Consider the following 10710-nt stretch of genomic DNA (forward strand, 5'->3'; position numbering starts at 1 on the left):
ACCGTATGAACCACTGTCAGCAGATACAAGCTATAAAATGAGGAAATCTGGAATTGTGGTAGCTCACTTCTTGCAAAAGTAGCATTTTAAGGATACAAAGTGCATTGTGCTGTAACTGTGACTGTGTTGTATTTTTAGTATCTTGCTGCTGATTGTTGCCAGCCTTGCTGCTTACTCAGTGTTTCTTCTGCTCAGGATGTGCACTCAGACTGGTAAGAGAAAAGGATTTATCTAACGATCTCTGAAGTATTTCCTCACCTATTTCACAAAGACATGACCCAGTATAATGAGTACAATTAACAGCTTGTTAACAGATAGCTGTGTCTCCTTTACTGATGTTGAAATATTTAACAGTTTTAATGATTTGCCATTTGAAAATACAATTTTGAAACTTTTAGGAAAGGTCAATGCCAAACTGACTGGTTTCTAGATTTTCAGTTTTGATTTTTTTTCAGAATGCCTCTCTCATCTTTGCAAAAAGATAGATCCTGTATTTCTGTAGCAAAATTATTTTGATGGTGGCTGAACCACTCTTCAGTATATGCTGCAAAATAGCAGACTCATTCTTCACCTCGTTATATACATTTTGTTTATGCTTTTAAATGGATATCTTTTATGTGTCTGATCATACTGGGTTATCATGATTCTCATGGCACTTTCTAGATGCAGGTTTTTACAGCATTTTTGATACTGAATGAGAAGCACGTTGCAGTCCTTAGAAATGATGCTTTTGGAGAATGTTCAAAGAGTAGATTATAATATCTGCAATCTAATCTGCTAACCTTTTAATTCTTGCTTCTTTTAATTGCTACTGACTAGTAACTCAGTGGTTCCTTGAGTTTTCATAGGTAGAGATGACATTTTTATCAGGAGTCTCCCACCTCAGTCACCTAGCTACTGTTTCCCTTTCATCTGTTTTCCTCTCTTTTTAAAGGTGGTGGGAGAAAGCTTCCAGTTCTTCCTTACTGGCTTTTCTGCAGCTCGCTTTGGTCTCACAGGTGATTGCTTCCTGATTCTTCTTAGATCTGCTGCTCCTATCTTCACCTACATTCTTTAAAAAAAAGTTCTTCAGAGGTAGGGTTACTCTTATGGGTGACACTATTGGCTGATTGATGATTTGGGACTAAGACTTTGGTAATTTTTTTTCTCTTTTTGGAGTTCTGCTTATTAAAATGGGATGAGAAACTGAAATAAGTAGCTAGAAAGATACATAAGAAGCAAAAAAGGGGGAACTTGGGATATTTTTTTGTGACCTTAGTTTACTTTTTATTTGAGCCCCAAAAGTTCTGTATTTTATAGGCACTAAGTGGTATTGTGTTGTCTGGTAAAATAATAATTGGAGATTCTTGCAAAAGAGCTACTGGCGAGAGGGGAAAACTAAGGAGTGAAGCTTTTTAAAGTAAGAAAATTTTCAGTGTTCTGAATTTAGAGACTTAATATAGAAGGATGGTTTAACTCCTCAGTTACTGTCTAAAGGCACCATTCTACCTCAAGAAAGCACTTTTTTTTTTAATACAACCAATATACCACTGAAATGACAGGATGAATTATTTCTCTTGTCTGAAACTAGTACTTCACAGCTCATGATTAGTTACCACACCCAGTGCTACCAGGTAACACTAGCACCAAACCTACGTCTAGGTAAGTTTGCTGGATTTAAGGCCTTCTGTGTTTTGATTTATTTAATTTTAAAAATGAGATTTCAGATTACATTTACTAGATTTTCTCTAAACCGATAAATAATTAAATATTAGAGAGCATTCAGAGTTTTTTTTCTTGAACGTTGTCTTTAAAAAGTGAGAGATAGGACTTGTTGTCACAGTAAAATCTGTGTGTGTTTGCTTCTAAAGCAAGTAATTGAACCTTTTTCTTTGTCAAACCTACATGCACCTGTGAAGATCATTACAGTATTAACCTTAATCCATGGCAAGGAATTGCAAAGAAATTTTGGTAGTTCTATATTAAAAATGAGCTAGAAAAATTTAAAGAGTGGAGAAGAAAAACCTTTAAATGTGTTTGTAAGCTTTTCTTTCAGATATCCAAATCATAAAAGTAATCCTAGGAAAGAGCTGACCTATAGAATACTTTCTGAAAAGCTCCAGTATTAATTTATTTTAAACAGAGACCAGGATTTATAAGCACAGGCATTTTAGCTGCAATTTAAAAATGGAGAAGTGTCTCCGACTTTTAAATAATGTTGGTCTGAATTCTGACAAAATCTGCGGTATTTTATAGAAGAAAAGAAGGTTTGCAAAAGAAATATTCCCAAGTGTCAAATACTGGATTTGGATTAGTTTAGTCAATATTTCGCTCCTGGTGTTAATTTGGAACGACCTGTGTTGTTTGGGAGTTTGGGCTGACAAAGGCTACGCTTACTCTGTAAAGCAGTGGAATGAGGAATTTAAGTGGGGGTACTTTGAAGTTTCATGGCTCTTTTAATCTTTTTTTCTTTTCATTTTATGAATTGGTCAGTAGTATTGCTCATACTATACTTGCCAATTTCACTTTGTGTTTTAAATGGATAGTGTCCATTTAGTGTTAATAGCATAACAGAATTTAAGCCTATCAGGCAGGACTTTTTTATATCAATTATGCTTAATGGTTTTTTCCATATATTCTTGAAATTACAAAAGTAATGTGATTTAAGTATTAGGGCTTCCCAGGGTTCACAGGGCTGAATTGATTACAGAAACAGTTCCTATAGAAAATACTCTGAGATTTCGTATTACTGTTTTGGAATTATGTGGAAAATTTTGTTCTCTTTGTTGGTAACTCCTCATACATGTGGGCTGTGTATTTGTTCCCATGTGGTGAAAACAGCTCTCTCCTAGATATGTTTACTGTTTTATTGATTTTTTTTTAATTTTTTTTTTAAAATACCGTTGGAGATGGCCTTCTAAAATGCTTTCCTTTTTTTTTTTTCTTCCTCCCTGTGATCAACAGCTTTATAAACAGAAATCTAAGAAAAACTACAGGGTAAAATTTAGAAGACATGCTTCTTGTTTAATTATATCTGTATATAACTTCATCATCATCATCATAGAATGGCCTAAGCTGGAAGGGACCTTAGAGATCATTTTAACTTATATTAGTATAAGAGATCAGTCCAATTTTATACCGAGAGCTGACTGCCTCATTTAATTTGATCGTTGCAATTATATTGTCATAGTGTATTGGCATCAGTAGCAGAGCGGAATGTGAAATACCACCCTTGAAAAAATTAATGAAGTTTTTTTGGTGGGTTTTGTTTGGTTGCTTCATTTTGTTGTTTGTTTTTTGTTTGGTTTTTTTTTTCCCTCCCTGCCTCTGGAGCATCAATCTGACTGTGTGCAGAATTTGAGAGAAGTCCCAGTGCTGAAGCCCAAGCAGTTGGTGGTCCAGGGCTCCAGCCCTGTCACCTGATCCCTGGGTCCCCCACGTTCTTGTTTCATTTTACTTCAGTGGGATTTCACTCAGGTGTGAAGCTCTGCCCACCCCCCCTACAATTCAAACTTGGGGGCTGGGCCAGCAACAGCAGCGTACCAAGCAGAACCAAGAAAAAGAAAGCAAGTGTTGCGACAATAAAATTATGTGATTCTGAGATTAATTTTGCCTTTGGAGACATTTACAGCTGTGGACTGTTTTATTATAGACTGAGAAAGGGATTGGTATTTCTCAGAAAACTTTCATCTTTTTGATAACGCTTGAGTTTCTAGTAACAAAATGCAGAGCAACAATGAAAGGCTTTAATAGGACTTTCTTCTTCCCGAGAAGGGCTTGGTTTGAGTTACCAGCAATATTAGAAGTGAGTTTCGGCTAAAACTCAACAAAAGGACACAGGAAACCACAGGCTGCTTTAATGTGATTATGTAAGTCAGGTGCAGGTAAGGGCAGGATTTTGCTTTTCCTTTGGAGCGTTTTGTTTTGGTTGTGTTTTGTTTTTAATAACAGTTTTCAACCAAGGAAGGTGTTTACCTTCAGCTCTCTTGAAAATAAATAGTGCCGAGATTTTAAAAGCTGGCTAGGTGGTGGTTGATGTTTGTATTTGCAGAAAGGGGAAAATTGATACTCTTTTATCTTAGTTATAAAAAGAAAAAAAGTATCTCTTTAACAAATAAAATGTGGGAATATCTTATATCTAATTATTGAGGCTAATGTCAGAATTCTTCACCTATAGTCTCACTTGCGAAAATCTTGGGGACCAGGTGATTTTCCATTAATGCATTATTATTATGGGGTTTTTTTTGAGTATTACCTTTTTAAATTGAGTTTCTGGGGAGTCTCTGAATGGTTGAGCATATAGCCGTATTTTGCAGCAAGAGTATAGGTGTATATAAAAGCTGTTTTTAAAAGAAAAATTACTGTAAAGTACTCTTTTAATACTGTCCTGAATTATGTTCATTTAAAAAGGGGAGGAGGAAGCAAAGCTAGAGCTTTCAAGTAATTTTGAAGCTAGAAATATTTTAGCTCTTGTTTTTTCTTTACTAACAGCTGTCACTTCTTATGAAGACCTTGGCCTGTTTGCCTTTGGATCAGCTGGAAAGGTATTTATTTTTACCTGTGTACTTTTTTTCTTGGTCTCGTGCTTCCAATGCTTGTGTGCAACTGTTCTTTGCATAGCAAAGAACTGTAAATGAAGTATGTAGTGTAATTATGCAAATCCTAGTATACTGAAAGCTACTTTTCACTACGTTTTCGTTAATGTGTTGTGTCTTTGAAAGACCAAGCTTTAGTGCACTGTAAAATGGACATCCCTTACACGTGAGATTTTGTGCCGCTTTCCCGTCAGTGTGTTCTTTTTTTGTTGTATGTGCAAATACGTGCTCACTGGCCTTGTTGGCAAGTTGGCTCAGCAATCCGTTTCGGGTTTGTTAGAGTCTCATCATACCTCTGCAGGAAACTGTTAAGATACAAGTGATTTAGTCTTGGTTTTCTAGCACTTAGTACAGATCTAAGATAAGTGTTTGCCTTTCCTATAGTTTCCACAACAGGAACAAGTAAGAGTATGTTTAACGCATGCTAGGGTTTTTTTCTTTTGTTTAATAAACTCTTCAGATGAATGTGTCTTCTTGGTTTAGCTCAAATTTTTAAAAAAACTCAAACAAAAAACCAAAACCAAACAATGACCAACCAGAATAAAACCCACCAGCAAGCAAGCTAAATATTTTTGATATAAGTGTAAGGATAATCAACATGTAAGCCATGCCTTTTTAGTAGCTCCATGTATTTCTCCTAATAGACACTGTTTTCCGGTAGTACCGGGTGTGTAGGAAGCGACTGCTTGTGAATACTGCACATTTATTATTAAGAATTCTCTGCTTTGTGTTTCAGTTACATGATGCTAAAAGCAGATTTGACCACACAGAAGTGCAGTTTTAATAGTTTACTGAATAGTGCATTTTTATTTATTTTTTTTAAAAATTAATTCTGCTTAACAGACTAGAGTCTAATTTCTTCTGGTTTAATGTAACTGAGAATTAAATCTGAGCTCTTAGGTGTTTGTAAGATTTCCATTAGCATTAATAAGGAAATGTGAATTTAGCCTGTGAGGATCAATATTTATCGATCAAAGTTAAGATGTGATCAATCTCAAGAGATAATAAACCTTGATATTAGCAAAGTATGAAATAAAATTATTTTTACTGGACCTGTCTTGTGCGCATTAACCACAAGCCATTAGATGCAGAAGTCAGAGAAATGTAGAATTTAAGGAGCTGTTAAAACGTGACTCAGTCTGCCTTTGCTCTGAAGCAGGGCTGGACATACAGAAAACAGTTCTTGGCAGATGTTTGTCCAATCTGTTGTTTAAAAGCTTAAATGAAGGCAATTTCACAGCTTCACTGTGTAGTCAACATCAGTATTTTTTCTTTTTTTTTAATTCTTCCTAATATACTTTTTCATAATTTTCAGTTTAAGTTGTGCTAAAAGTCATCTGGTCTTTTATTTTCAGCGTGCACAAAGCCTATTGGAATATTTCTTAGTTAGGAAGCTGTTGCTCTGATAAAACGATTAACCAAAGTTCACCAAGCTTTCCTGATGAACTGATGTTTTATGGAACACTTATCTTCCTCTCTTGAAATGTCTTTGATATTTGTACACCTTAAAACTTGCTGGCAACATGGAACATAGTAAGCTGGCTGAAAACTTGGCAGACAAGAAATGTAATTTTTGCCCTGTCGTAGAATATCTTAATAGATATCTAAAAGTACCTATATCCCCAAACAAGATTTGCTATTTCTGTGGGTTTATCAGTGTGTGTGTGTGTGTGTGTGTATATATATATATATATCTTATATACTATATATATAGTAGTATGTATCATATATACATATTATCAATAGCTGTTTCATGCTACTGATTGTGTCATTTCAAACTACTCTTGACTGTTTGCAGTCTAGTAACTTGTAAGTCATATATTTGAGGTCTGCTTCCTGAATGCATTGCTTTTAACTGATCTCGTTGATTTTTTTTTGACTTTTTTGATTTTATTCTGAATTTCTAACTCCGTATCAATCCAGCATGAATAATCACAAATGCTAAAGAAAAGTCTATCTAGTTTACAAGTTTAAGGGAATAATGGCATTCATGACAGTTAAAAACACTCAGGTTTTTAGAGTGGGGAAGTAGCTTGTACAAGTCTCTGCTGTCTGATTGTCTTTCCAGAGGTGAACGGTTGTTCTCATTTGTACTCTCCTGGTGTTAATTAGAACATACTTGCATGTTTCCAGTGATTGAAAAACCTCTTCTTCTGCAGAACAGGCTTTGCCTTGTTATAACTTACCTTGTTATGTCATCTCGGAATGAAAAATGCAGTATTTTCAGGGACTTTTTTGCTTTTATATTCGTTTGAGATTGCATTGCCATGTGTTAAACTCTTCAGCAATGAGAAGGAAGATGTCCTTCCTTTCAGTACTAGTTATCGCTTCTACATGTGTCTGTTTAAGATAATACATATGTGGTTTATGGCTGCTACAGGCATACAACTTCAGGTATCTGTGCGCTTTCTAAAGAAACCAATTTTTTTTATAGGTCCTTGTTGCAACTACAATAATTATCCAGAATATTGGAGGTAAGAAACTTCACATGCTCAATATTAACTGTGTGCAGTATAACCTCTGCAGTCTACAAAGCTCGGCAAACACCACAGACGAGAATTAAATGAAAGTGTTCTTAGGAGAGTGATTAAAGGGACAGCAAACTTAAAGAAAAGGCTGATATGCCCGTGCTGCAGTCGCGGGGTAGATGAGGTGCTTAAAGGGTTGGATTTTATGCCTCGTGCTGTGTCACGGGGTGTGGTGTCACTGCTGGCATTGCTGATGGGAAGGGGCTGAGAGAAGCATCATCTCCTCTCTGCTGTTCTGGGCATTTGCATCCAGTAGCTGCATTTTATCGTATTGTGTGTTTTGGTTTCTGCTGTTGGAACTTGCTCTTATGCATTTTAGTGATTTCTGTAACAACCGAATGTTTCCTTAGCCATGAAATTTCATGTGTTCTTTATCAATGTTAGCTTTTATTTTTTTTTTTTTTTGGTACAGTACCTTGTTTTTTAGGACGATAGCTTAGTTTGCTGCCTTCAATCATGTGATCCCATAATCTATGTTGTCATGTGCTGGGCTGTCCAGTTATATTATTCTTATTTTGTCTTCCTTGGTGCCTGACATAATAAAGTAGCACTAGCTGTCTCTGTATTTAAAAAAAAAATCACCTAAGCATTTAAACTCTTACTCAAGTATGTTCACATATTTGACAATTATGAATTAGTAGTGCCCTTAGAAATCAATTGTCTGTAAGTAAACAGTGTTTAACAGGAAAAAAAGGTTGTGGGCAGTAAACGTTTGGGGTACTTCCTTTCAGATGAGGGAAATATGTGAAAATCCCTTCTCCATCCCCTACCCCCAAGAAGATCCATTCACATACAATGGATTTTTGTCACTATGTAGAGACCGAGAACTAGACCATGTAGCTGTTTTTTTGATAAAATTGGACTATTTTCTTACAAATTGGACTATTTTCTTTCCAATAATAAAAACAGCCTAACTGAAACAGCTCTAAAAATCCAAGCATTAATTTCGGGCAGGAGCAAACACATTAACTCCAAGATTAAGGATTATTTGTTCATACAGGTTTTAGAGGATGTTCTGTAGCAAATGAATGTGTTTTTAAATTTCCTTTCCGGTTTGAGTGGACCTGGAAATAAATGGTATGAGAGAAGGAGGGATCACAGTGTAGGTTCTGGAGGCTCTGGGATCGGGTACAAGACTCTGGTCAAAGGAAGAAGGACTGTCATTTCTTCCTTGTAGCAATTCATAACCTTCTCTGTGCCATTTCTAATAAAATTCAGCTAAATAACTCTAGACCCCCAAATGTTTCATGTGAATTGATACCAAAGCTGGGCCTGGTTTGCCAGCCAGTGGTTTTCCATTTAACTAGTTAAGAAGTAGGGCTTTGCAAGTTGAAACTCTTCTTTCAAATGTTTTTAGTGACCTCACTTCGATGGAAGCTTTCAAAACTCTGGTTTGGTTCTTCTGGTTCTGAGGGCAATACGTTTAATGAATTATTTGTGCATTTGGTACGTTCGCTTGCAAAGATCACTTAGCTTCTAATATTTAAAAAAAAAAAAAAAGGAAAGCTGACTTTCCTTCTTTGAGTCGGTGGGTGTTGGTAGTGCCTGACTGTGCCCCGGTCTGTGAGGATGGGTGGTCTGTGGAAACACACATTACAGGTTTGTCCTCCTTGGCACATTCTCCCGTGCAAAGTATTTATTGGGCTGTTGTTGCGAGGAGCTATCCCAGCTTCAGTTGGCAGAGCCCTGTGGTGCTGTGTCAGGAATTGACTCTGAAAATGTCTCTACTGCAGGCTGATAGGCTCCTAAAGAAAAGAAGGAATGGAGAACTCACCCCTCTCACTGAGCCTTGACTCTTGAAGAAACGCACAGAAAGAAAGGAATTTTTCTTGTCTTTCTGGTCCTTCTGCAGATTTTAAATGGGAGTGGTGAAACTGTGGAGCAAAGTTTGTCCTGAATGGGAACCGTGCTGGAATGGTTTAAATCTTAGGTTCTGCCATTAGTGCACTTTAGTTGTTTTTGCCCTCTTGTTTTTCTGTCCGTTCGAAGGAACCGGCAGCACCATGCCCGTTGGGCAGACATCCCGACTCCGTCAACATCCTTTCATTTCAGACTAAGGCTAAAAATAAAATTGTTTTCTGTTACCTCCTTGATCATCAGACCTGGGCACGTTGCATCATACAGTATCTTATTTCAAAAGTGATTGGAGAGCGTGAGATAATGAGTGATGGTTTGTGTTTAAAATAAGCAATGTTACTAGGGTTATTGTCACTGTCTGTATCTAGTCTGGGCTGTTTGGTTTGATGACTTATAAAAATAACTCCTAAGTGATTTACGTTCATTTGTTGTGGAGTGTTTTAGCAGTCATTTTAATACAGCTATGCTTTCCAGTTTATCATCTTTGCTTTTTTACAAAGGAAGATTAAAGTGCAAATTTGAATTTGACATTTTAATTGCATACACTTACAGATTTGTGTCGGTAAGGGAGTTGATTTTTCTACTAGCAGGATACCCGAAGAAGAAAAAAAATAAAAAAACAGCTATTGGAAAGCACTGGTGGATCAAATTTGGAATCTGAACAGTTTAAAAAGTTATTTCAAGTACGCTGCTTGGAATTTTAACATACGTATCTTTAATATCAATGTTCAACTCTCCTGCAGCTTTTTTATCGTCTCCTGGAACACTTTGTGTTAATCTGAGTAACAAAAATCAAATACCAAAATCCATTTAGGTACCAAGGATTAGTTAAGGATGCTTCAGGATAATTCGTTAATTTTGCATTATCCAAATGTAAATTAGGGTCGTCTTAAATACCGTGACTTAAAGACTTTACATACATGAGTTCTTAACTTAGAGTGATTACGCTTTGAGAATATTTGCCTGGCTTTCCTTCTGTCAGTATGTACTTGTTCTTGCAGTGTAGGTACTTGTTAATAAAGTGAAACCAAAAGGTTGAATGAAGCCAGAGCTGCTCATTTTTATGTTGCTCTGCTTGCCAGTACTTTGGCCCAGGCCAGCAGCCCTTCAATTTAAATAACTGGTGATTAGTTACGTGTAAACTTGTGCTTGAAAGAGCTCCTTGGTGTGCCTGTGGAGTTGCAAACCGGCCACTAGGAAAGAAACTATGAAGCTGCATCCTACCAGGCTGTTACTTCATTCATCTACCCCTCTGACCCTTTCCCTTCACCCCAGGTCACTTAAGTGAGGTGATCTTCCAAATGTCCGGTCCTTGCCTGCTGTGCGGAGAGGAAGATCTTGAAGGATTTCGGGGCTTGTCACATGTCCTCTAAGCTGAGAGCAGGCTCTTGGGAAAATTGTACGCCCAGAAGTGTAAGAGAAGCGAGGGAGGCCGCTATCAAAAACGTGGATTTCTGTGGCTCTGCTGGCTCTTCTTGCAACCCTCCCCAGGGGTGACTGGAGTTGGACGGGATCCCTGCTATTGTTTTAATGGGCTTCTAGGAAGTGATGCCTGAGGCACAGCAGGCCAAAGCCATGGTTCGGCGTCACACAGCCCTTCCCCCTCTCCTGCCCGGAGCTTCCGAGATGCTTTCCCAAGGGGGAGTAAGGAAGACGGGGATTTCTCCTCCTGGAATTGTCCTCTCTGCAGATGTGACCAAAGAGGGAGACAGTCCGCAGCCTTGCATGCGAGAGAAGAACTTCAGCAGGTA

The 10710-nt window shown here is 37.3% G+C and overlaps 1 protein-coding gene across 1 annotated transcript in view; it reads left to right on the plus strand.

Annotated features, from left to right (window-relative positions):
- The window catches only part of SLC38A6 (solute carrier family 38, member 6), a gene marked incomplete at its 5' end in the record, with an annotated part of 38466 nt that overhangs the window by 761 nt on the left and 26995 nt on the right, over positions 1-10710 (plus strand). Inside the window, 3 exons of the mRNA XM_009865218.1 lie at positions 139-212; positions 4471-4523; positions 7009-7048. Of these exons, the coding sequence (XP_009863520.1) occupies positions 139-212; positions 4471-4523; positions 7009-7048 (167 nt within the window). The remainder of the gene's footprint in view (positions 1-138; positions 213-4470; positions 4524-7008; positions 7049-10710) is intronic.

The sequence above is a fragment of the Apaloderma vittatum genome, unplaced genomic scaffold (genome assembly GCF_000703405.1).
Source record: "Apaloderma vittatum isolate BGI_N311 unplaced genomic scaffold, ASM70340v1 scaffold4210, whole genome shotgun sequence".
In the NCBI taxonomy this organism is placed as follows: Eukaryota; Metazoa; Chordata; class Aves; order Trogoniformes; family Trogonidae; genus Apaloderma; species Apaloderma vittatum.